Source organism: Hemitrygon akajei, chromosome 26, assembly GCF_048418815.1.
Source record: "Hemitrygon akajei chromosome 26, sHemAka1.3, whole genome shotgun sequence".
NCBI classification, from domain to species: domain Eukaryota; kingdom Metazoa; phylum Chordata; class Chondrichthyes; order Myliobatiformes; family Dasyatidae; genus Hemitrygon; species Hemitrygon akajei.
The window spans coordinates 21,142,679-21,170,429 of NC_133149.1; the positions used below are offsets into that span (position 1 = coordinate 21,142,679).

Here is a 27,751-nt window from a genome sequence, read left to right on the forward strand (position 1 = left end):
AAACTGCTCACAATACTCCAAATTCGGCCTCACCAATATCTTATACAACTTCACCATAACATTCCAATTCTTATATTGCCAACCTGTTTTTAAAAAAATCAAATTTAAATATTGTTATAGTAATATAAATGAGTAATTACAGCAGTGTGTAATCTCAATTGAATAATGTGTGTGTGCTTGCGCACTCAAGTATAATACTGGTGCTTAAACTGTAGCCCCAACTTTTCAATCATCAGGTCTTCGTTTGGGCTCAATATTTCCCCAACACTTACATACAGGACAAACTTCAGACAGGACAGGCATTTTTATTTAATATTTGTAAAAAAAAACCCTGATATTTCCAGAATATTTCAGAAGCTGACCCACAGATTGGAGCAGCTGCTGCAATAAATTCTCACCCATTATTCTCACCCTGTGGTGAATGATGATTCCATTTTCCCATTGATTTAATTTTGATTGTGAAATTCAAGTCCGCTGATCAGATAATTCTCATCCAGTGGTTACGCTTAGCTCGAGACATAATTAAGACATTTAGCACAACCTCCCAACTTTGCTAAAATGAAGATCAGACTGTGACCTGGACAGTCAGAATGGGGTTAGAGAAAAGCATTGTTTTTGACCTGGGTAAACTTCCACAGGTTAATTATGGTTGGGGTTTACTCTTAACATTTAATCATAAACAATCTCAGAACCTTACTGTCTTCAAGACAAGCCAAAGAATGTAATCCAGCCACAGATACTGAGCAGAGATACAGTGCTCAGGAAATAAAATCAGGTAACAGGCGTCAGGATCTTCTGAGTATAGATTATGTCACTTAGCTTGTGCTTTATGGTCACAAAGTGTCTTTTAAATTCAAGACCATCACCCTGCAAGAAATAAGAACAAGAGTTAGACTTCTGGATAAACTTCAAGTGTCTGAATATATATTAAGTCTTCAAGTACAAGTCTAGCAACTTTATCAGTGCAGAGGAGTTTAATCTTATACAGGAAATATATTCCCTTCAGGATTCTAGTCTAGGTCACCTGGTTTTCCTAAGATTGCACCATAGTTCTGACTGTGGTCTTTTAGATGTCTTTCATATGAAATCAAGAGACACAAATTAGCTGCCATGTTTCACAAAATACACAATACTGTACACTTACATTGCTAATCTAAAGATGAGAAATACTTTAAAAAATAAAGTCACCCTTTTGTTACAAAGAAAACCAAGCCATATTCATTGAGTGTTGGCTGTAACTAACTATTCATCCATTTTAGTAGCCAAGATGTTAAAAGCTAAAAATGCAGTAGGTTTTGCTCAAGTCTTAGTCATGTTTCTAGTTTGTTCAGAAGCTTAGCTGAAGAAACAGCTGCAGCTTGTCTCACTGGCTACAAAGTACATAGGTTGTGGAAGGTTCAACATATCTTTTTTTTGTAAATCCTGCACACTTCTCGGGACTGTTACTTAAAAGGAACTTTAGCTTCTCTCATGCCTCCTCATGCCAGATTAACACAGGTAGTTCACACTTATAAAACAGATGCAAAAGTGAGATTGAGCAAAACAACAGAATTTAACATGACAGTAGTTAAGTGGGCTGGAGCTGGTTAGAATGACAATCTGCGAAAGGGATTGCTGCAAAAGGGGAGAGTTCTTATTGGTGGAGACTTTGCAATTCTAGTTGTCGATCTTGGTAGAAGACACGTTTTTGTTATGTTATCAATGTTGCCTCATACACAAATATACACAAGGGAAATAAATTTAGAAAATACACAATATTAAGGTACCGACTTTTGCACTCTTAAAGACAACCATTCAGTTAAATGTGATTAGAACATTTCTACAGGGGAAGGCTGAGCATAAAAAGAAACGGATATTTTTAGCTAAGATTCTCAATATTGCAGGGAGGAGGATGAGGGGGAGGGCACTGGTTTAGAAGCACAGTGGTTTTAGATACAAAGCCAATTGGCCCTCGAGTCTGAGGCTCTTAACTACATCGAAATCTCAGACATAAATCTATATGTGGAGCAATGCCAATTCAGAGTTCAAAAGTTTACATTGTCTAGTTTACAAAGCAGACATCGAATTCTGTCAAACAAATATCCAAAGTCACTAGGGCCACCAAAGCTCCTTGTCCGTCAGTTTCAGTAATTATATTGGTACTGACTGATCCCAAATATTATTTACATTGCAGCATTTTACACTCAGAATGAACCCAACAATGAGAAAACTGTACATGTTCAAGGTTCACATATGTATATACGCTCCAAAATTGAGAAGATGATCTTAATGGCAAAGGATGTTGGGTGCACCAGTCTCCCTTCAGATAGCAGCGAGAAGTGTCTACACACAAGGATAATGTCACAGAAGCCTTTACAAGCAGGAGCCAAGTATTATTTCTGTTTGCATATAGTTTAACATTTTGCTAGAAATGTTCGACCTCTAGGACAACTTGACTGTCTTCAGTAAGAAGTATTACTACAGTGATCTTAGTAATAGAAATAATATTGTTTAAAGGAGAAAAAAAGACATTTATATTAAAATATTAATTTAGAATTGCAATATTTTCTGAGATCCTCATTTATTACTTCTCCTCAATGTCAATTTTAGAAAGGGTTTAAATTTTAAGATTGCTGAATTCTTGCTCATCCACATGAGTCAAGCTAATATTTTGTTACAAATTGGGGAAAAAAAACTCAACAGCAAAGGTGAGCCCAAATATTACCAAATTATTACTAATTTACTAAAACTAATAATTTTAGTTATTACTAAAACTAATAATTTTAGTTATTACTAAAACTAATTAAAGTTTTCACTCACTTTTGAATTGTATAAAAAAAAATTTAAGTATCATGGATTTGATTTGTGCAAATGCTCAGAATAAAAGATCAAAAACTGTTTTTAAACAAAGGAATATTAGAAATAAATGTTAACAATCCTTTCAACTAGCAGTCACTCAAATAGCTTAAGGACAAAGGGAGAAAGGAAATACTTAATAACATTTGATAAATCATCCACATCTGTACATCGCTGGTGATGAAATTATTTTTACCTTAGACAATCTAAAGTCCACTAGAATTCTCTCATTCATCTCAATCAGATTCACTTTGAATATCAACTTGTTGTTCCGTCTGTCCACTGTTGATATGGTCACCTAGGAAATCAACATTGATCTTTAAAAATCACTAATTTCCTTTGGGATAACTTAAAATTTTATCCCATCTTATCTTAGTCTCACATTACCGAGATGTTTGTTTTCCTTTTATTCCCAATTTGGAGACAATTTGAAAAGCAGTCTACATTAGTGACCTGAGCTCACAAATTCCCCCATTTCTACAGAAGAACTGATTCAGTAAAAAAAATTTTTTAAAGTGAAGTCAGTGAAGTGCAAACAATTTTGACCACCTACTTAACCTGTTAACCACTGATACATTAACCAGCCTACCTGATTGTTGCAATTTTTCTTCCAGGTATAGCCTAATTTCTCACAGACATCATTCAGGCTCAGGTAGGATTGTTCAGCGTTCAGCTTTGTGAAGAAGCGAGTCATGCGTTTCACTAACCGCTGCCAATGATTCTGCAAGTTTAGTTTTATTTCATTAGCATAAAACACAGCTCAAGATCTTACCGTCTATTAAAGTTTGTTCAAATCACACTTACAGTTTAGGGTCAGGGGGAGAAAAACTAAGCTCAATGAAATACAAACCCCTTTCCCAAAACACATGTAGGCCTCTGCTTTGCTGAGAGGATTTTTTTATTATACAAAGTCAAGTTTGAAGTGGAGAAAATTGGTGATAACAACCAGGACAGTGTTGTGTGTGTGTTTTTTTAAATGGAGAAAAATCTATTTCAGATGCTTAAGATAATTCCAAATATATTGTAAGAGCTTTGGACCTGCAGTGTGTTAAGGTTCTAAAGATTCTAAATGGTAACATTAATGCACCAAGATATCAGAAAGCCTGCAAAAGATTATCAGTACACGTGCAATCTAATTTTTGACTTTTACCGCACCCTCCAACATAACTGGGCCTTTCTTCACAGGTGAAATCTATTTACGATCAGTCAAATGAACTGTACTTCCTGCAATACAGCTAGGATCATTGACAGTAAGAGAACCGCAGCCACCTACAATACCTCTCTTCTCAGTTATCTTAAATCTGTCCTATCTTGTTAGTGATCTTCCCAGCCAGTGGGAACTCATTCTCCTCTCTGCTCTAACCAAGCTGTTCATAATTTTGAACATCTGCATTTCCTTCCTCTTCAAAATTCCATAATGACCATAATCGTAGCTTCTTTAGTCTGCCAATGTTCTTGAGATCCCCATCTTTTTTAGTTGATTGAGTGCTTCTCTACTCCTTTTTGGATCTTAGTAAGATACGGCTCGAGGACAGCAACTGCTCCCTGACACTTGCCAAATCTTTATTGTGGCTATTCTGCAATGGTTTGAGCTCTATCTGGTTCATACCAAGTGAACCAACAAATATTCTTCAATAAGGAGTATTGACTGAGACAATGAGCTTGGTGACAATCGTGGGCATAGCCAAAGCTCTAACTGAGACTAGTCTCAAAATAGCAGAACAAAACAGATTAACAAGAAGCTAGAGAAATAATGCAGCAGAGACAACCTTCAACTCCTGGAGCATGGGGCCATTTCTGTTCTTGGTAGGATGGATATGATTAAGACATTTGGGCATACCACAATGAACTGGGACCAACATACTTGAAGGTTAATCAGGTTCATGGAGGATGGGCACATGGATAAAATATTTGTGAGAAGCCAGGTGCGGATCATGTGTTAAAAAAAACAGGAAAAACAGCTCAAGCGGGATTATGCAGGAAAAAAGGGAGTTGAAGGGGTTGAAAATCATGCACTAAATGTGTGATAAAGCTTATAAGCTAAAGGCACAGGCAGCTACACGGTGACGTTTGCAAGTCATTGACATAGGGTTCCAAAAGATATTCACCTTACAAGAGTTCCTGTATGAGTTAAAGGCAATTATTTGTTTAAGTTTGGAAACTTTCTAAACAGCAGATCAGAGAGATTAAAGTGACAAGTGACACGATGATGAGTCTGGAGTGTGAGTAAAAGAAACAAGAAAACAGCACAGGGCAATAGTTAACAGACACCATTAAATGAGACATTTTGGGACAGCACCACCAAGGTGCAGAATTATAAGCAGACTTGAGCAGAATGGCATAAGCAAGCTCAGGATAAGGATGATCAGGTCTAGAAGGACAAGAGCTGAAGTTATAACCATATAACAATCACAGCACGGAAACAGGCCATTCCGGCCCTCCTAGTCCGTGCCGAACTCTTAATCTCACCTAGTCCCACCTACCCGCATTCAGCCCATAACCCTCCACTCCTTTCCTGTCCATATACCTATCCAATTTTACCTTAAATGACACAACTGAACTGGCCTCTACTACTTCTACAGGAAGCTCATTCCACACAGCTATCACTCTGAGTAAAGAAATACCCCCTCGTGTTTCCCTTAAACTTTTGCCCCCTAACTCTCAACTCATGTCCTCTCGTTTGAATCTCCCCTACTCTCAATGGAAACAGCCTATTCACGTCAACTCTATCTATCTCTCTCAACATTTTAAATACCTCGATCAAATCCCCCCTCAACCTTCTACGCTCCAATGAATAGAGACCTAACTTGTTCAACCTTTCTCTGTAACTTAAGTGCTGAAACCCAGGTAACATCCTAGTAAATCGTCTCTGCACTCTCTCTAATTTATTGATATCTTTCCTATAATTCGGTGACCAGAACTGTACACAATGAGCTATGAGCACCACTTCCTGCTAAATACAAATAACTGAGAAAATTTCCCTATATTTCCTTACATACTGCTGTCCTCCGCTAATTCACTCACTCACTAGTACACATCTATGATTTCCCTTTCCTGTTTCTTGGTTTCTTCCCATTTGTTCTGGTCTTGCCTCAAATCCCATTGATTTTTTTTTTCTCTTTTCTTTTTACAATATTTTTATTTAGAAGAAAAAACAAGATTTACAGAGTGCAACACATAGATACATCTCAACATAAATTGTGTACATTCATATATTGTAATAAAATTGATCAAAATGTTACAGCATATCACATAAAGGTATACCACTCTGTAATCAAAAATTTAAAGATAGGTCATACATCATAAAAGAAATTATGATAGGGGTTCCCATTGATAGGTTCTCTCTCCCAATCTAAGGGACAATATAGTAGCTATCTTATTGGTCTAGTAACCCCGTGGTTAAACTCACTTTGATAGCATTCATAATTTGAATTCCTTTTAAAAAGTATTAAAAGTTGAAAACAGTAATTTACCTGTGATGATCCAGGAGTGCTCTGTAATTGGCTGCCAACAAACATGTGATCTGTACAAGTAGGCTGGGAGAAACTGATACCTTGCACTAGATTATTAATACTGGACTGACTGGATTCACATAACGACAAGGCAATCCGAGGCTCGGGCTGGGAGATAGAGATTCCAACTTGATCCTCCCTACGTTAAAAGTACCACGAAGGAAAATACAGTTTAAAACTTAAATACCATAGTACGATTTTCTATTAAAATATTTTGGCCAGCAAATAACATTTGATAAATCACCCACATCTGTACATCGCTGGTGATGATTTTTTTTAACCTTAGACAATCTAAAGTCCACTAGAATATTTCTGTTTCCAAACAGGCTGCCACATTGATAATATTGCAATATTTCTGAAGTATTTCATTGGTTGTAAGGTATTTTGATGTACCCGAGGGTGCAAAAAAAAAAATGGGGAAATGGGGAAAACATTAAAAATAAGGTCTGATAGCTACTTCAAAACCGTGAAATTAGACCAATAAATGGTAATGGAAATAACTTTTAAATAGATGTTAAAACTTTTGATCAGCATTCTGATCTTCTTAATGCCAGTGACAACAAAAATAACAAAAGGCAGTTGCTAATGCAATAACAAGTGTCAATCACAAGAGGCTTAAACTTTGACAGGGTAACTTATCCTGTCACATCCGATTCAACTGCACATACATTTTAAAAGCAGCATGAATCTTACTCCAACTTGTCTTTATAAACAGGGCTTGTGTGCAGCCTTTATTTTCTGCTTAACAGTAAACAGGGAGATCTTGGGACAGCATCAAGATGTAGAAGAATTAGAGTATATAACAAGTAAACACGATTAATGAGCACCACAAACAAATTCAGGATGAGCATCAATACATAGGGAAATTATGTGCTGGAAATCCTCAGCAGGTCTAGAAGGACAACAGCTAAAGGTGCATGGAGGCATAAGCACCACCACACCCAAAATGCAGATGATGCCTTTGGGGAACATAGGGAAATATAATCCTTGGGATTCCACAAAAAATATAGTTTCATTTGGAATGTGAATTGAGATTGTGGGATATTGATAATATTGCTGGAATGGATCATTTGCATAACTCTCTACACTAAATGATGATCTCTGTATATCCACATTTAATCAACTAGGGTATTCTGCATAATGATTCATTTTAAAATGAGTTTCTCACAAACAAAATTTCATTTTACATTTGGGTAGGGTAATCAAGAAGATTTGTTGTGCAGTGCTATCCTGTCAGTCACAGGACAATGATCCAAATATATCCATTCAACCCAATAAAAACTTCCCTGCAAGAAGTATTATCTAAATGTGATATCAGTACAAACTATTCACTCACCTCCAGCGCAGATCACTAACAGGGGACAGGTCCACATTGGAATGAATGTGTTTAGAGAAAGGTCCCTGAGAATCATTAGAGCAACCAGAGGTCAACCGAGTTCTCTTCACACCTGAATAAAAAAACAAAATGAAACTGAGGACCAGGCAAGACAGCTTGCAGCATACTGCAGAGAAGATTTCTTTGCCCTCAGATTTCCTGATCATGGTCCATCCTCAAGAATGCTAGGCTCCCAAATGTGCTGACAAGTCTCAAGAACAGTCAAATAGTGAGACTTCATTCAAAATACCAGACTAATCTTGATCCATACTCTGCCATGAAAACACTGGTCTGTTTTATTATAGTTTTGAAGAATTAATTGAACTTAAATTCCTCAGTGGCAATGATAGGATACAAACTCATGTTTCTGAACTACTAGCCAATTTACATAACCACTATGCTTCTTACCCATCTTAATGCAACTATTAAAAAAATTGTCACCTATTTGTACCCTTACTTAGTCTGCAAGCAAAAATAAGCATTGAGATTACTGTTCACTACTGTCCAAAAGCAGGAAAAGCTATAACAAGCAGGCTTTCTTTCTAGACTAAAATTAAATGGTTAAGAGCTCCTTATCAGAGATGTAACTGATAAATTAGAGGTATAATATAACAAGATCACTATGACAAATAAGAAAATAAGCATACAAATTAGAGAGAAACTGTCAGGAACTGATAGTGGGAGATTCTTTAAAAAGAAGAATGAACAAGAATCAAATGTTGGAGCAGTTGGATTAAGATGGTAAAGATGGGGGTAAGGATCATAGCAATACTGGACTGCTAATCCGGATGTACAAGTTCAAATATTATCACAGCAGCTGGGATTTCATGTTTAGTTAATTAAGTAAATCTGAAGTAAAAAGATAGCATCACTAAAGATAATCACAAACTCATCTGGTTCTCAGTTTGTTCAGGAAATCCAACTTTGCTTATTCAGTCTGCCCTATACGAGTCTCTAGACCCACAACAATGTGGATAACCCCTAAATGGCCTCAAATGACCTTGCGACTTATTCAAGAATAACTGAGATGAGCAACAGTGGCTTTGCCATCAATGCCCACCTCTCAAGAATTAGTTTTCATACAGAAAATTAATGTTCTGCTATCCTATGAGAACTGTTGAGGAATGGATTTGATGGGCTAAATGCTCTAATGGAATAAGCGTTTGACATTGAGCATCAAATAACATTCCAAAAAAAGCTTCACTAATTTGCCAACCTCTCCCTCAAGATTATATTAAGAGCAAAACCCAATCTCACTTGCAGAACAAACCACTCATTTCAAGATCCTATTCCAAAATGATCTGGTTATTCACAATCTCCCAGATAATAGAAACACTATTTTGCAACACCTCTCTCATTTTTCAAATACATTACAAGCTCTCCACCAAAATCATCAACATACAAACTATAGAATTATAATGGACCTGCAACTGTATGAAATCTGCATAAGCCTCCGGTTAGCCACAAACAGAAGAATAAATCTAATTTTGGTTACATAACTTCTGATATTCTAAAAGGATGCAATCAATATTTAGATGTGGTTGCTTGCCGAGTGTGCTCAGCATGGAGGATACATTGGAGATGCTAGGATTGTTCTCTTTGGAAGAAAGAAAATTGAACAGGATTTCATACAGGTGTCTGAATGAAGTCAGATAGAAGGAAGCTGCCCCCTTTAGAAAATGGTTCAACATCCAGGCGGCATAATTTTAATATTTTAAGCAAAAGGTAATCTACATGTTACAGAAGGAAACATGGAAGATATTTTCCCCAAATCCTGTGGGAATGAAGGAAACAAATCTGTAGGTGGTGCCTTCAAAACAATTAATTCAATTGGACTTAAGGAAAGAACCTGCAGGGCTACAGGGAGAAGAATGGAAGATTGTTCTACTTGGCTTGATGGGCAGAATGCCCTCTTTCAGTGCCAAAATAATTTTGCGATTTCTCTTTTCTACTAAAAAAGCTGGTAGGAAGAGGGAAGCATGGTCCAAATTGTTGCCTATTATCTCCAGTGCTGCATCCATTTCCCAAACAAGTTCATCCATTATTGTCCCAATAAAGGAAAAGATTCACTTTTACAACCCACAATGAATCTACTTGTCTTGCAGTCTAGAGTTACTGGTCATGATTGCTGTATCAAAATAACTCACCTTTTTTAAACTGTTTACTAAACCACTTGTCCTTTTTAATATCTGAAATTGTGGCTCTGTTCTTTGGACCTTCAGTTAGAATGTTGTTCAACAGACCTGTGCAAACCAGAAACAATCATACTGTAGAAAATCTCAACACAAAATTAAACAAACAGCAAGTGTAAAAGTTTCCAATCTGCTCCTCTCCACCTGCAGAAAGGCACTGTACACAGAACATTAGAAATTCATAAACAAGCAACTCTGCAGATGATGGGCACACACGAAATGCAAGTCAGGCAGCATCTATGGAAGGGAATAAACAATCAATGTTTCAATCCAACACCCTTTATCAGGATTGGAAAGGAAGGGGGAAGAAGCCAAAATAAGATAGGGGAGGGGGAAGCTGGTGAGACCAACTGAGGGGGAAGGAGTGTTGGGGAAGAAGGGATGAAGCAAGAAGCTGGAAGGTCATGGGTGGAAGAGGTGAAGGAGGAATCCAAGATGAGAGGAGAGTAGACCATGGAAGAAAGAGAAGGAAGAGAGGGACCAGAGAGAGGTGATGAGCAGGTCAGAAGAGGAGTCAGAGGGGAACCAAAATGAGGTATGGAAAAAGGTGAAGGAAAAAATTACTGGAAGTTAGAGAAATCGATGTTGATGCCATCAGGTTGGAGACTACCTAGATGGAATATGAGGTATTGCTCCTCCAACCTGAGTGTGGCCTCATCGTGGCAGTTGTGGAGACCATGGCTAGCATGTCAGAATGGAAATGGGAATGGGAGGTTAAATTAAAATGAGCAGCCACTGGAAAATCCTGCCTTTTTGTGGTATACTCAGGTTAGAGGAGCAACAACTCATATTTCATCTGAGTAGCTTCCAACCTGATGATAAGAACATTGAGATCTCTAACTTTCAGGTAAATTCTTTCCCCCCCACCCCCCCCCCTACCATTGATGAGCTCTGCATGGATGCAGGAAGCAGCACCAATGCAATCATCGATGTAGTGGAGGAAGAGTTGGGGAGTGTTACATGAACACTTGGAACATAGACTGTTCCATGTAACCAGCGAAAAAGCAGGCATAGCTGGGGTCTATGCAGGTGCCCATGGCTACACCTTGGGTTTGGAATACAAGCAATTTGAGGTAAGGGAACTATGAAGTTGGTGGCAAGTCGATGGGAGTTGATGAGGTTGGTGGTAGTGTGGGAGGACAATGGCCTGATGGTCCTTTTGAAGGGGTAAGAGAGGTCTCAGAGTTGCTGCTTGGCCTCAGCAATATAGAGGGCAGTCTGCAAACTACAACAGCACCACCCTCTTGTCTGCAGGTTTAACGGCGAGGTTTGGATTGGTGTAGAGGGCACTGCATTTAGAGGGTGCAAGGTTTGAAAACAAGAGAGGAGTGCTGAAGTCAAAACAGTTAATGTCTCGTTACCAGTTAGAGATGAAAAGAACCAGAGTGGGCAGAAGACCAGAGCAGGGTATCCAAAAATAAGGAGGGTTGGAGATAGGAGAAGGGGTCATCAGCGGGGGTGGGGAATCCTTGCCAAAGGAGCAGGCTTGGGGATGGAAGAAAACTCATCATGGAACTTACTGAGCTGCAGACATCGGGGACAAATGTAAGTCCCTTGCTGAGGACAGAACGCTCTGCCTCAGAGAGGGGAAAGTTGGAGGTAATGGTAAAGACATGGCTGGGAACACAGTGGGGTCAGAGGGGAGGGAGTATTGGGGCTCAGAGGAATGAGAAAGGGAAGTGAAGCAGTTGAAAGTTTGGAGAAATAAAACATTTATATAGAGTTAGTTTAAATGGGTGGCTCATGGTCAGCATGGGCTTGAGCAGATCATGCTCAAGGGACAGTTACAATATCTATATATATAAATATAAATCTTTATACACAAGTCCTCATTAGTCAAAGTAAGTTTATTATCAAAGTACATATGTTACCATATACAACCCTGAGATTCATTTTCTTGTGGGCATACCCAGTAAATCCAATAACCATAATAGAATCAATGAAAGACAGGGTGGACAAACAACCAATCTGCAAAAGACAGCAAACTGTGTAAATACAAAAGAAAACCAGAAATAGTAATTATAAATTAATAAGCAATAAATAGTGATAACGTGAGATAAAGAGTTCTTGAAAATGAATCCATAGGTTGTGGGAACAGTTCAGTGATGGGGCGAGTGAAGTTATTCCCTTTGGTTCAAGAGCCTGTTGGTTGAGGGGTAGTAACTGTTCTAGAACCTGGTGGTGCGAGTGCGCAGGCTCCTGTACCTTCTTCCTGATGGCAGCAGTGAGAAGAGAGCATAACCTGGGTGCTGGGGGCTCCTGATGCAACACCCCAAGTAGATGTGCTCAATGGAGGGGAGGGCTTTATCCATGATGGACTAGGCTGTACCCAATCATTTTTGTAGGATTTTCTGTACACAGGCATTGTCCAGATGTTCCAAGGTTGAGTGAAGAGCCAATGAGATGGCATCTGCTGTTGACCTGTCGTGTCACTAGGCAAACTGGAGCAGATCCAAGTAACTTCTCAGGCAGGAGTTGATATGTTTCATCACTGGGTTCGCAGGTGGAACAGGTCAAAAGCTTTAAGTTCCTTGGGGTAAATATCACAAATGACCTGACTTGGTCTAACCAAGCAGAGTCCACTGCCAAGAAGGCCCACCAGCACCTTTACTTCCTGAGAAAGCTGAAGAAATTTGGCCTGTCCCCTAAAACCCTCACTAATTTTTATAGGTGCACCGTAGAAAGCATTCTTCTAGGGTGCATCACAACCTGGTATGGAAGTTGTCTTGTCCAAGACCGGAAGAAGCTGCAGAAGATCGTGAACATAGCCCAGCACATCACACAAACCAATCTTCCATCCTTGGACTCACTTTACACCGCACGCTGTCGGAGCAGTGCTGCCAGGATAATCAAGGACACGACCCACCCAGCCAAAACACTTTTTGCCCCACTTCCCTCCGGGAGAAGGTTCAGGAGCTTGAAGATTCGTACGGCCAGATTTGGGAACAGCTTCTTTCCAACTGTGATAAGACTGCTGAACGGATCCTGACCCGGATCTGGGCCGTACCTTCCAAATATCCGGACCTGACTTGCACTACCTTACTTTCCCTTTTCTATTTTCTAATTATGATTTATAATTTAAATTTTTATTATATTTACTTCGATTTGTACTCCAGGGAGCACGAAGCGCAGAAACAAATATCACTGTGATGATTGTACGCTCTAGTATCAATTGCTTGGTGACAATAAAGTATAAAGTAAAAACACTTCATCACAGTGGATCCAAGTGCTACTGGACAATAGTATTGAGGAAAGTTACCACATTTTTCTTAGGCACCAATATATGGAATTATGATGTTGTAGCTATTAGTGAAACATGGTTGCAGGAAGGGTGTGATTGGCAACTAAATATTCCTGGATTTAGTTGCTTCAGGTGTGATAGAGTAGGAGGGGCCAGAGGAGGAGGTGTTGCATTGCTTGTCCGAGAAAATCTTATGGCGGTGCTTTGGAAGGATAGATTACAGAGCTCCTCTAGGGAGGCTATTTGGGTGGAATTGAGGAATGGGAAAGGTGTAGTAACACTGATAGGAGTGTATTATAGGCCACCTAATGGGGAGCGTGAGTTGGAAGAGCAAATGTGTAAGGAGATAGCAGATATTTGTAGTAAACACAAGGTGGTGATTGTGGGAGATTTTAATTTTCCACACATAGATTGGGAAGCTCATTCTGTAAAAGGGCTGGATGGTTTAGAGTTTGTGAAATGTGTGCAGGATAGCTTTTTGCAATAATACATAGAAGTACCGACTAGAGATGGGGCAGTGTTGGATCTCCTGTTAGGGAATGCGATAGGTCAGCTGACAGATGTATGTGTTGGGGAGCACTTCGGGTCCAGTGATCACAATAGCATTAGCTTCAATATAATTATGGAGAAGGACAGGACTGGACCTAGAGTTGAGATTTTTGATTGGAGAAAGGCTAACTTTGAGGAGATGCGCAGGGATTTAGAGAGAGTGGATTGGGTCAAGTTGTTTTATGGGAAGGATGTAATAGAGAAATGGAGGTCATTTAAGGGTGAAATTATGAGGGTACAGAATCTTTATGTTCCTGTTCGGTTGAAAGGTAAGGTTAAAGGTTTGAAAGCGCCATGGTTTTCAAGGGATATTAGAAACTTGGTTCGAAAAAAGAGGGATGTCTACAATAGATATAGGCAGCATGGAGTAAAGGAATTGCTCGAGGAATATAAAGAATGTAAAAGGAAACTTAAGAAAGAGATTAGAAAAGCTAAAAGAAGTTACGAGTTTGGTTTGGCAAATAAGGTGGAAGTAAATCCGAAAGGCTTCTACAGTTATATTAAAAGCAAGAGGATAGTGAGGGATAAAATTGGTCCCTTAGAGAATCAGGGTGGTCAGCTATGTGTGGAGCCGAGGGAGATGGGAGAGATTTTGAACGATTTCTTCTCTTCGGTATTCACTAAGGAGAAGGATATTGAATGGTGTAAGGTGTGGGAAACAGGTAAGGAAGTTATGGAACCTATGACAATTAAAGAGGTGGAAGTACTGGCGCTTTTAAGAAATTTAAAAGTGGATAAATCTCCGGGTCCTGACCGGATATTCCCCAGGACCTTGAGGGAAGTTTGTGTAGAGATAGCAGGAGCTCTGACGGAGATCTTTCAGATGTCATTAGAAACGGGGATTGTGCCGGAGGATTGGCGTATTGCTCATGTGGTTCCATTGTTTAAAAAGGGTTCTAGAAGTAAGCCTGGCAATTATAGACCTGTCAGTTTGACATCAGTGGTGGGTAAATTAATGGAAAGTATTCTTAGAGATAGTATTTATAATTATCTGGATAGACAGGATCTGATTAGGAGTAGCCAGCATGGATTTGTGCGTGGAAGGTCATGTTTGACAAACCTTATTGAATTTTTTGAAGTAGTTACGAGGAATGTTGACGAGGGTAAGGCAGTGGATGTAGTCTATATGGACTTCAGCAAGGCCTTTGACAAAGTTCCACATGGAAGGTTAGTTAAGAAGGTTCAGTCGTTAGGTATTAATGCTGGAGTAATAAAATGGATTCAACAGTGGCTAGATGGGAGATGCCAGAGAGTAGTGGTGGATAATTGTTTATCGGGATGGAGGCCGGTGACTAGCGGGGTGCCTCAGGGATCTGTTTTGGGCCCAATGTTGTTTGTAATATACATAAATGATCTGGATGATGGGGTGGTAAATTGGATTAGTAAGTATGCCGATGATACTAAGGTAGGAGGTGTTGTGGATAATGAGGTGGGTTTTCAAAGCTTGCAGGGAGATTTATGCCAGTTAGAAGAATGGGCTGAACGTTGGCAGATGGAGTTTAATGCTGAGAAGTGTGAGGTTCTACATTTTGGCAGGAATAATCCAAATAGAACATACAGGGTAAATGGTAGGGCATTGAGGAATGCAGTGGAACAGAGAGATCTAGGAATAACAGTGCATAGTTCCCTGAAGGTGGAGTCTCATGTAGATAGGGTGGTGAAGAAGGCTTTTGGAACGCTGGCCTTTATAAATCAGAGCATTCAGTACAGAAGTTGGGATGTAATGTTAAAATTGTACAAGGCATTGGTAAGGCCAAATTTGGAATATTGTGTACAGTTCTGGTCACCGAATTATAGGAAAGATATCAATAAATTAGAGAGAGTGCAGAGACGATTTACTAGGATGTTACCTGGGTTTCAGCACTTAAGTTACAGAGAAAGGTTGAACAAGTTAGGTCTCTATTCATTGGAGCGTAGAAGGTTGAGGGGGGATTTGATCGAGGTATTTAAAATGTTGAGAGGGATAGATAGAGTTGACGTGAATAGGCTGTTTCCATTGAGAGTAGGGGAGATTCAAACGAGAGGACATGATTTGAGAGTTAGGGGGCAAAAGTTTAAGGGAAACACGAGGGGGTATTTCTTTACTCAGAGAGTGATAGCTGTGTGGAATGAGTTTCCTGTAGAAGTAGTAGAGGCCAGTTCAGTTGTGTCATTTAAGGTAAAATTGGATAGGTATATGGACAGGAAAGGAGTGGAGGGTTATGGGCTGAGTGCGGGTAGGTGGGACTAGGTGAGATTAAGAGTTCGGCACGGACTAGGAGGGCCGGAATGGCCTGTTTCCGTGCTGTGATTGTTATATATGGTTATATAACTGAAGCCTGCTTGAGGCAGGTGTGTGCCTCAGACTGCCAAAGTGAGAGGTTAAAGATCTCAGTGAACACTCCAGCCAGTTGACCCGCACAGGTCTTTGGTTCTCGGCCAGGAACCCCACCTGGGCCAAATGTTTGCAGTGGGTTCACCCTCCTGAAGGATGCTGTCACATCGGCCTCAGAGACTGAAATCACTGTGGGAGTTTGTGACGGTTTCTCCATGTTTTGACAAAATGAGCACTGAAGGCATTGAGCTTGCGAGATCAATGTTGTCACCTATGTCACTTGATTTTACTTTAAGTAGTAACAGCATTCAAGCCCTGCCACAGCTGTCGAACATCCTTCATTGATTCTCTGTGAGATGGCTCTCTGGAGATTGTACCTGGAGCTCTTGTGTTCATCAGACCCTGACATATTGATCCGGCCCTCGGCAGATTGTTGATCTCATGGTTCATCCAGGACTTCTGGTTGGGGAGACTCTGAATGATTTTGTGGGGAGACACTCATCTACGATCACACAGGATAGGGGCATGGACTTCCTTTGCATAATACCTGCGGATATCACTCAGACCACTACCAATGTTATAATCACATATAGCAGTCAATCCCTCTATAGTCCAGGCCTGATTCATCTTATATGTAAATTTACCCACATTCCCCCCCCCCCCCCCCCCAGTTTACTAGATTCCAGCTCCCGCTGCAAACTCAAGCCAAGCTCAAAACCCTGGATCTGGCCAAGTTCCAACTAACAGCTCCATTAAACCATGCTGATTTGCCATGGTATGACACAAAGCCCAGACACCATGATTTTCTTTACATACTTTGGCATTTTGCAAACTACAAAGATTTCCTAATTTGTCACTATATCATTTCTATAATACTAACATATTTTCTGCTTTTCAACTGCTTCAGAAGCTGCAGGAATTTTGGAAGATCACTGCTAATCCTGTAGAGCCATCACCTTATCCTTGGTGCTTACAGAGCAGTAGAGCAAAAAGAACTGAAGAGCTAGGAAAAATTCCTCAAACATCTCCCTCTATTGGAAGAGGAGCTTTCATACACTATATCACAAATAATGTACATGAACCACAATATTTAGAGTCTGGACAGACTTACAAGAATGGCAACTATCCGGAACCAAGTCTAAAAAGATGAATGTTATCTTCTATCAATGGAAATTCTAAGTCTACCGCAAAGGCTTAGTTAAATTTAAAGTTTTGCTTTGAATTTCACAGATGTTTTGGTTGAGGATTATAATAAATAACCACTGCCTTACGTCAAGGATAATTTGCAGTCAATTATTGAAAAACATATACCAAACATAAACCAAAAACCAAAGTTTCAACTTCAGGTCAGTCATGAAACAGCGTAGCAGTCTTGCTGTCAAATTAAGAGGCCAGGAGTTCCCTTCTTACTCTGGTGGTTCGAGCACAAAAATGTGGGCTGACATTCCAGTGCACGATAGTGAGGGAGTCCCACGTCATCAGAAACGCCCTCCTGCTGATGAAATGATAAATAACGGGCCCATTTCCTATTTCATGCAGCTCAAAATATCCCTTAGTACCCTGTGAAGAACGGGCAGACTTCCCCAGTATCCTCAAACTAACACAGCAACTTTGTTTTTTCATTTCCCGTAACTTGCAATTTGGGATTTAGACTTGCCTAGAAAGACAATGATAAAACTTCAAAAGCTACGTATAGACCATGATGTACTTTGGAAAGTCACCCCATCCATGAATAACAACTTTACTTTTTTTATTGAAAAGGGCTGTGATGAGATTCTGTACAAAGATACAAATGGAAAAACTACATAGATCAAATCTGCATTCTGAATCCAGTGGAGCAGACTAATCTCATTCAGATGGCCACAAACTGGCTCAGTGTTACTAGGCTTGTTAATGGGACGAATGAGAGCAAGAGAAATAAACATTGGTACACTGTACTGTCAAGGAACATATTCTTCAGTAAACACATGGGCACCAGATGAAGACAGGGTTCAGAAAGCTGTGGTGTCCATTGCCTCCAAGCTTCCTAGCTCACTCTCTGCTCACAAGTCACCTGAACACAAACTTTGGGCAACAGAAGACATCTGCACACAAAGACCCAAACCCGACATGTGGTGTCTAACTTAGAGGGGGAAATAAAAAAATTTTTTTTTTTTTTTAAACCGCAGAGGCTAGTAAACAGAAATAAAAAATGAAAACGCTAGAAAAACTCAACAAGTCAGACAGCAACTTTGGAACAGCTCCATTTACTTTATGCTGATCGGTTAGCTTTACTCAGCTCTAGCTGTTTTATATGTCTGTTAATCCAAAACACACCACATAGTTAAATTTGGACATCCCATAAATAAGATTGCTACACTCTCAATCTGTGAAGAATCAAATAAGATAAAACAAATGAGTTACTGGTAAATTGTGCAACAGCCCAAAATTATAAAATAACACCAAATTACTTCACTATACTCAATGCTGCACTAGCCAAAGGGCAGATTCCAAATCATTTCCTTACTCAATGGGAAAGGTTCAATCTTCTTCCATGGTGTCAGATATAGTTTCTTTTCATTCCAATCACAGTACTCTTGGCAACTCACAGCAGGCTGGTCCCAGGGTAACTCTGTAACACAAAATCATGCATCGTAAAGACCTGTGGCTAGTACATTCTGCCCAGGAGACGTGTCCTGGCACTTAAGAGCAGTCTCCCCACTCAATCACAGCTACACTACCATTTTTAAAAAAAGAATTAAATTAAATTTGAAAAACTTTAGCCTTGGAAACAGCCAAACTTTAAAGTTTCCAAAACCACAGGGGGAAAAAGGCAAAGAAGCCAAATTGTTACAGTGCAAGTTATTTAACATTCTGTAATCTACAACTTAGTATTCTGCTATCACACCAATAGTGTTGAATGAATAGGGTTCACTGCATAGGGTTATTGAAACACTAATCTGTGGCTGGTCCTGCAAAAAAAAACATTGCTCCCCAACGATGGACAAAAGAAAGTAGAATAATATATTTTTTTCTGTTAGAACATATTAATTTAGATATGGTATTGCATAATTAGACAGGATTAAATTAATCTTATAGTTAAAAAATTGCTCTAGGAAAAAGTGATCATTGCATGCTAGGATTTGACGGTGAGAAAATCAGGCCAAAATTAATAGCACACTAAGTTTAAGAAGGAGCCATTACAGTGGCACAAGGACAGAGTTGGCTAAAGTGGCCTGAAATAATTGATTAAAGAATAAAAGAGCCATTTCAAATCTGAGAAGATACATTCGAGAGAGAAAGAATCAGCTGCTAACCAAGAGAGTGTGAAATTAAACAATAAGGAATTCTTTCAAGATTGGGAACAGATTAGAAAACAGCAAAGGGTGACTAGAGAAGTTATAAAGAAGTCGAACACTAAACACAAATAAACCAGAAAATAATAAGAAGAGTTAAGAATTTCCATAAGTGTAAAAAAGAAAGTAGAGTTGGCTTCATAGTGAACGAGACTGGAGAATTAATGATTGGAAATGTTAGATACCATATAACTACTTTGGGTCACTCTTCAGGACAGTAGATATTAAAACATTCAAATAACAATAGATAATCAAGGGACTTGAAAAGTTACTGTGCAATACCTAATAAAAGTAGAAAACTAAAAGCAGTTTGGATTAATAACAGAAATACCACCCAACAGTCTAGGAAATTTGTTAGTCCAGCACCAAGTGTGACAGATTAGTTTCACTGTAATTTGTTTGATGCTAAACTACATTTGTAACTCCAGCGACCTCAAGTGGCAAACAGCTGTTGTTACACCACTTGTTCTAAAATACAGCAATTCCGAGTCAAATTAAAACTGGTTCTGAAATTTCAACTCTGAAAATTCTTACAAGTACAAGACAAAAGCAATCTGAATTCCAGAGATAGCAGTTTAATTAATTAACCACTGGTTTAAACATTTAATTTATCATTGATGCACTATACTTTAGCTTATAGCTTGTATGCAGACAATTATATTGCTGGAAAACATGCAGATTTTGTGCAAGTTGATTACAGGGCAAAAGACAGAGAGCAGAAACAGATTAGAAAGGAAGAAATGAATGAACAGGGAGGAAAAAAGACAATTTGGCATGATAAAGTTCACAATTCAGATGGATCACTCCTCACATCTTAAAACTGAACCAACCTCCAGCCAGCATTGCAACAAGCACAATTCCACAGGACCAGACATCCACAGGTTCTGCATGGAACTCCTTCCTCTTCAGTAGTTCTGGGGCAACATATGGTAAAGTGCCGCACATTTTATTTAATAACCTCTCCCGGCCATTGTGTCTATAAACTGTCGCCAAGCCAAAATCAGAGAGCTTCAGATTATCTGGAGAACAAAAACATTAGGCTGAGGACATGGCACAAAGGACTGATGTTATCAAGACAAATACAGTACTGTGCAAAAGTCTTAGCACATGTAAAAAAAAATCTGTAAAGATGCTTTCAAAAATAATGAAAAGTTTCTAAATATCAAAAAATTACTACAAAGAGTAGTAAACAGTAAAAGGCTGCATCAAATCAGTATTTGGTGTGACCACCCTTTTCCTTTACAACTGCATCAATTCTCTTAGGTACATTGTTGTGTAGTTTTATAAGAAAATTGGCTGGTAGGTTATTCCAAGCATCTTGAAGAACTTGCCACCGTTCTTCTTCAGATGTTGGCTGTCTCGCTTGCTTCTGTCTCTCCAGGTAATCCTAGACAGCCTCGATGATGTTGAGATCAGGGCTCTGCAGAGGCCATACCACCTGTTGCAGAACTCCTTGTTCTTTTCACTGAAGATACAGTGTTGTGCAAAAGCTTAGGAACACATGTATATCTACAGTGCCCAAGACTTTTGCACAGTATGTAATTTTATGTATTGCATTATACTGCTGCCACAAAAACAAACTTCATAACATCCGTGAGTGATCATCAACCTGATTCTGATATGAGTCTCTATTATGGACTGAGAGTGGGAAGGGAGCAGGAAGAGGGCAATCATGGTTAAGAAAGGGGGAAGGGTGAGAGGAGGGAGCGGGAATGACATTCAGTAATGATCAATAAATCAATTACAGGTCCACAATCCTTTATCCGAAATCCTTGGGGCCAGTTGCATTTCGGATTTCAGAAAATTGATAATTATACAGGCAGTCCCCGGGTTACGTCCGAGTTCCGTTCCCGAGTCCGTCTTTAAGTTGGATTTGTACATAAGTCGAAACAAGTACATCCGGCATTATTTAGCGTCAGTTAGTCAAACATTTGTCTTAGTATATAGTATATATTTTACCTTTCTATGCATATAGAACACTTAAGAAACGTATGTATTCCAATAATTAAACCACTGCGTTGCTTAATAATAATTGTAGTTTTCATCGGGGCAAGGCCTTTCACATGCTCCATTATTCTCATTTTATCCTTTAAAATTGTTCCGATCGTTGACTGACTGTAGCCTAACGCTTTTCCAATGACCGATGGCATTTCACCTCTTTCCAAATGCTTTATTATTTCCACTTCATTTTCAATCGTGATCGCTTCCCGTCAATGGAACAGAAATACTGCGGGTGGCGGGTCCCGACCTGCGCCCTCCAGAGGTCCGCTGGGTTCTAAGGACCACCGCACTGAATTCCCCGGGTCCGAAAGTCCACCGCACTGAGACAGGCTAAAAGGGACAAGTGGGGACTGTGCTGGGTTTGGGTATTTGATCCTCCACAATATTCCGCCTGGGAATTTAAACTGGAGGTGGCAGTGTTTTGTTTTTTACGAGGTCGAGTTGCGAGCTCAACATCAACCCGGCACGGATGTTACGGGGGTCACTGGATCGACATCAACCTGGTACGGGAGCGGTCTGTCACTGGATCGAACTCGGGAACCTCCGTTCTCCAGCCCAGCACTGATCTCACTGCGCCACCAGCCAACTGGAACGGGGGTGGGGGTGTCCAGGGTGAATCTTAATTAAGAAAAAATCAGGCCAAATACAAAGTTAAACACTCAACACAGTGTCAACGGCAACGATTTAAAATGGCGTTCTCCTTCCTCGGTTCCTAAGTACGAGTTGTCCGTAAGTCAGACATTCGTAACTCGGGGACTACCTGTATTGATAATTAACCTGGCTTAGTGCAGGTGGACTTTAGGACCCGGGGGATCTCTGGACCTACGCACATCCTCCCGTATACTTCAAATCATCATGTTATGTAAATAGTTGTTATACTGTATTGTTTAGGGAATAATGACAAGAGAAGAAGTCTGTACATGCTCAAGCAACAAATGCTGGAGGGAGAACTTCCGGGTTTTCCCAATCCATGCTCTTTTACAAATACTATTACAGTTTATTTATAGAGTAATATACTGATAAATGAAATAGTGGGATAATTATAGACCATAAATACACTAGTACATTTTATTTCCAACAAAAACATTCAATAAAACATTAAAATATACAGCTTCAAATGAACCGAATCAAACACATGGTAAATTACTTATTGGAATAATTGTAGAATGTAAATACTCTAGGACGTGTACAGGTTCAAACAAAGCTAAATACTCTACGGGTACCTGATGGTCCAGGAACAGGATTCTCAAGTTATGAAGCAGCACTACGATAGACGGCATTTTTAAAGACTTCAAGTGTCATCTGTCTCATTAACATAGGTTTATGTCTAAGCAATCTCCCTTTAACTGAGTAAACTGCCATAATCTCTTGCTCACTGATAAATGCACGTTGTTCAAGGCCAGCGATTAACTAATCACACATTTTCGCTATATCATCTATGGGGATTTTTTCACCTGTGTTCACTATGTCACCATCATCACTACTACCTTCATGCTTATCTGTATTTAACACCATTTCAGCAATTTCCCCATCACTCAAGGAATGCACAACAGGTGCATCATCGTCAATGTTCAGCATTTCTTCAATGTCAGCTTCCTCTAACTTAATTACACTTTCGTTTGATAACATTTTAGCGTAAGTTACGAGGTTTGATATCATCTTCTCATTAGGGACATGAAATCCTTCAAAGTCTTGATCTGTACGTTCATTTACTTCAGTAACTTGTCTTTCTGTTTCTTTAAATCATATACAGCGGTAGTTCCGACACCATAATTCTTCAGTAAGACGCCACACAGACACACCACGATCAAGCTTCTGCAATAACTCCACTTTCTGCGTTATTGATAATGATAGAAGCTTCCTTCTCTTTTTCTCATTGTTACCCATAGGGGTATCTGCAGCTCTTTTTGACATTTTCACAGTGAAATTAAACCCAAAGTCAACAGTGAACACAAAATATCAGCGTACAGCAAGTGCACGTGTAACCAGTACGAGCGCTGAGCCACAACTGACATCTGGCGGTCTCTGCTGGTGCTGCCATGTCACATCCAAGTGACGTCAGCTGTTGGCGCACCAAACAAGCCTCGTTACGACACGCTCCACACTCCACGGAAAAAACCGGTTTTCGGAGCTTTTCGGTTTTCAGAATTTCAGATAAGGGATTGTGGACCTGTATTTGTAATCAAATGACCTTCCCTGTGTCTCAGAGCTACGTGTGTCTGCACCGTCACCTTCTCTGCCACCTGTCCCACACCCCTTGCGGCACTCCAACCGCGCCATTCCTAACATCCTTTGCACCCGCCAGATTTACAAACTTGCTCACTGCTCCACGTTGGCAAATATAGTACTATGCAAAAGTCTTAGGCATCCGAGATATATATAGTACATAAAAGTAGAAAAGATACCCAAACTTTAAACCGTTGCGCACCCAACACAGCCATGGGCATTTACCAAATCATTCAATAATAACCAGCGTTGAACCTTGCCTTCTTACTGCAGAACTAAAACGGTCTGTTCAATCACCAGGTTTGCCTAGGTCAAAACACCATTAAATGAATTTGAGATAAGCTGCAGGGGAATGGGAGAAAAAATATTCAGCTGGAACCCCTATCACCTTCTCTTAGCATACACATCAAACAAATAGACCCATGGTTTGCAATACTCCCATTGATTCAGATGTTGCTATGAAGACCAAAGCTCTCGTTCCAAAGTTTAGGTGACATGCGGGGAAATGTTCAAGCTTGATGGGTAGCCTCCTCCCACATCCTATGGGCTAATGGATCTCAAAACTGTTGAACCATATAGAACAAATGCTCACCGTCAGCTAGCATGTAGAATCCTTTGCATACTGAGCAAAGAGAACGAAGATACAAAGAGGACCACTGACTCAAGACCCATTCAGCTTTTCATTATTGTCAACTGGTATGAATATTGTTGCTCAGGGCTTTAGTATAGTTCTAAATGTCTGAAATGTTGTGAATAAGGCATAACAATAGCCAAACTTTGTTTTATTGCACAATAACAGTGAAAAGATTTGCATTCTTATACCTCGGTCGTCAAGTAACAGATTCTCTGGCTTGATGTCCCTGTGTGTAATTCCAATGCTATGAAGATATTCCTGGAAGTAGGCAAAGACAAATATAAATCAGGTATTTTGAATTTACATCTTTTTCTAAATCTCCAAGCCACGAAATATCAATTATACAAATGGAACAGATTTGTGGCAGAATTAGCAACACTAACAAGTCAGATACAATTGCTGGACAATTGGTTCAGAGAATATTTTGTGACAATCCGGGTGCACACTAGACTTCCAATGCCTATATGAAAGTTGAGTATTAAGGCTTGCTTAGAAGAATGATGAAACTTCTAAAGATGTTCATAGGGTGTGATGTACTTTGGGAGGTCCCCCATCCATGAACAGCGTTTTTCTGTAAAAGGGAATTATGGTGGGCTCCAAAATTTATCTCATTTGAAAACTGGGACAAAGCACTGTTAATCTCCTTACTGCTGGTTATAGTGCTAATTCAATTCTGGCAGACAAAGCTCTTCGAGAGCAAACATGGGCAGGTCAGTACCACAATCCGTCTATGATCATGCTCTGTAATGCACGATGAACTAGAGAAAACTGCTGCTGCACATCATAAACACTCATTTAAAACAATAGAATAAATGATTAGGAGCACTTACCACTCCTGCTATCAGCTGCTGGAAAAACCTATGAGCATCTGCTTCAGGCATCCCCACATCAGGCTCTGTGGGAAGGCAGATCAAATTAACTTGGTATCAGTTCGCAAATCATTAACATTGGCTGAAATTACATCATTTTACATCACCCTTAAATGTAATCCCAATTCCCAGGTGCCCAAGCAGACGGATTCTCCAGCATGCCCTATTTAGACCATAGACCAAAAAAAACATAGGGCAACTGAAGCAGCAGTGAACATAGTGAACTTTAAAGCCTGTCCTATTTTGTTCCTGTAACATCTGGAAATGTATTATGTACCACTGCAGATTTTTCATTTCTCCCATAATTTAGTTTTTTTTGGGTGCTCTATAAGGGAGAATGTCTGGGAGTGGATGTCAGCTTTTTCTAGCTCAGGACACAATGGTGCAATTACCAAAGAACCCACACAAGTATATCTGTAAAAGCGACAGCAACGGTATAACCAATTATTAAAATTAGCCAATCCGTATACAAAATATCTTTAACCCTTTTCCCCCCTTCACCCAAACTTCTCCATTTTAAACCCTAAGTTTAAGCACAGATCCTACCTATTCTATCAAAGAGCTCTCCTCCACTGCAATACTCCAAAAACAAGTATTGGATATGGGCCTCTCGACGATGCCCGTAAAAGCGGACAATGTTTTCATGGTTCAACATCTTATTGATGCAGATTTCTTTCTTGATGTTATCAGGGCAGTCACGAGCATGTGTGGTGTCCACTTTCTTCACTGCCACCGCTTCCTTTGTTCGTCGATTAATTGCCAATTGTACCCTATGATCAAATACAAAAGTTATGTACATTGCAAAACTTCTGAATGCTCCATTGAGTTAAATGCATCAGAAACAGAGCATGAGCCAATTGGCTCTTCATCCCTGCTTTCCCATGCAATAAGATCATTATTGATCTGGTTTTGGCCTCTCCACCACTTTCCAACTCTCTCTCTGCACCTGTAGGTTTCCATGTAGTTCATAAGCCTGCAATATATTGTATCTTCTATGGCTCCTACCACAGCTCTTAAGTGGAGAATTCCAAAGGATCACAACCTGCAGAAGAAATTCCTCTTCATCTCCTGATCAATGGGAAAGCAATTACTCAAACTATATCCCATTTTCTCGATATCCTCACTTGGAGAAACATCCTCAGCATCTTGTCTGACAACACCCTCAGAAACTTGCTTCAGTAAGATCACCTCTCATTCTTCCCTACTTGCTCATCCCTCGCCCCCATGTGTGAATCCCTTGATCCAAGTATGTCCTTGCTTAAAGATGAGATCTGAACTGTACACAGAACGGCGGGTGTTGTCTTACAAGCTCCCAATAAAGGCCAACATTCCATTAGCCTTTCCACTTGTTTCTTTAACATACATACCAGTCTTGTGTGCTAGAGATTTAGTTTGCACTTCAATATTCTATAATCATCTGTCTATTTAACAATCAAGTTTCTCATTCTTCCTTCCAAAGCTGGCAGGCAAATTCATTTTTTGTTCTACATTATATTTCAAAGGCCACCTTCCTGCTCATTCACTTAACCTGTTCTTATCACTTTGTAGGCTCTTGTGTACTCTGCATCACCTGATAAGCCATTTATCTTTATATTTTCAACAAACTTGAGAACATACATCTGGTCTCCTCAGATTACAACCAATGTATCCACTATCTCTGACACCACTTATTTGTAAAGGTACAACAAATTTGTCCGGTACTTTTTCACTGATAAAAATAAAAGTTTCCCTCTCTCTACAGACCTTTGCTATCTGTTAGTATTTTCATTATTTAGAATCTGTACCTTCTCATTACCAATTTTACATTGAGCCTCAAAAACCAACATTACTTTTGGCTTTTTGCTTGTATTTCTGTAAAAACCCTGTCAATATTTTTATTAGTTTTCTCATGTGTCCCACATTCTTTACAATTTTTGTGGCATACCTTGTAGTTTTAAACCTTCCCAATCCTCTTGCCTACCATCAATTAATTAATTCTCATTATAATGCATGTTATTTCAAAGTTATATCATCCTAACTTCCTTGGGAATTCTCCACAGATGGTGCACCCTACTCGTGGAGCGTTTCTTTCTCCAGACTTTTACTGCAAGTTAAGAACTACCTCCTTAAATGAGTGCCATTGCTGATCTAGCAAATTAGTTTCTAAGAACTTTTTTATAATTCACTTCAGCGAAGTGCATGACTTACTCGCCATACGCTCCTTCACCCAGAGTCTGCACCAGATCCCAATCCTCCACAAATGGAACTGCCATCATCCTGCACAATCACGAATGATGCTGAAAAAGGGAACACATCATCACAAGCTGAAGTCATCTTCAGGTACACCTGAAGGCTCGCGAGAAGGACAGCCAGAGACCTTTCTCCCAGGGCAGAAATGGCTAATACGAGAGGGCATAATTTTAAGGTGACTGGAGAAAAGTCCGGGGGACATCAGGTGTAAGAATTTTTTTCAAAAAACAGAGAGTGGTGCACAGAGGCAGATACATTGTGGACATTAAAGGAATTTTTAGACAGGCACATGGATTTTAGAAAGGTAGAGGGTGATCTAGGAGGGAGTGGTTGGGCCAAAGGACCTGTACTGTGCTGTAGTGTTCTAGAAGGCCGTTTTCAGTTATTGACTTTTCAGAATCCACACTTCATTACCCGGATTTTACTGCACATCCACCAT

The 27,751-nt window shown here is 39.7% G+C and overlaps 1 protein-coding gene across 4 annotated transcripts in view; it reads right to left on the minus strand.

The window, feature by feature from the left end:
• Positions 1–289: 289 nt before the first annotated feature.
• chek1 (checkpoint kinase 1) overlaps positions 290–27,751 on the minus strand; it is a 37,760-nt gene continuing 10,298 nt past the window's right edge. For all 4 annotated transcript variants that reach the window (XM_073029703.1, XM_073029705.1, XM_073029704.1 and 1 more), the window contains exons 2-13: positions 27,271–27,359; positions 25,630–25,853; positions 25,045–25,109; positions 24,403–24,472; positions 20,184–20,372; positions 18,525–18,629; positions 9,870–9,965; positions 7,684–7,795; positions 6,309–6,486; positions 3,425–3,556; positions 3,032–3,133; positions 290–867 (exon numbers count right to left, since the gene is read on the minus strand). In XM_073029703.1, the coding sequence (XP_072885804.1) occupies positions 772–867; positions 3,032–3,133; positions 3,425–3,556; positions 6,309–6,486; positions 7,684–7,795; positions 9,870–9,965; positions 18,525–18,629; positions 20,184–20,372; positions 24,403–24,472; positions 25,045–25,109; positions 25,630–25,853; positions 27,271–27,338 (1,437 nt within the window). In that variant the 5' untranslated portion in view covers positions 27,339–27,359 and the 3' untranslated portion in view covers positions 290–771. The remainder of the gene's footprint in view (positions 868–3,031; positions 3,134–3,424; positions 3,557–6,308; positions 6,487–7,683; positions 7,796–9,869; positions 9,966–18,524; positions 18,630–20,183; positions 20,373–24,402; positions 24,473–25,044; positions 25,110–25,629; positions 25,854–27,270; positions 27,360–27,751) is intronic.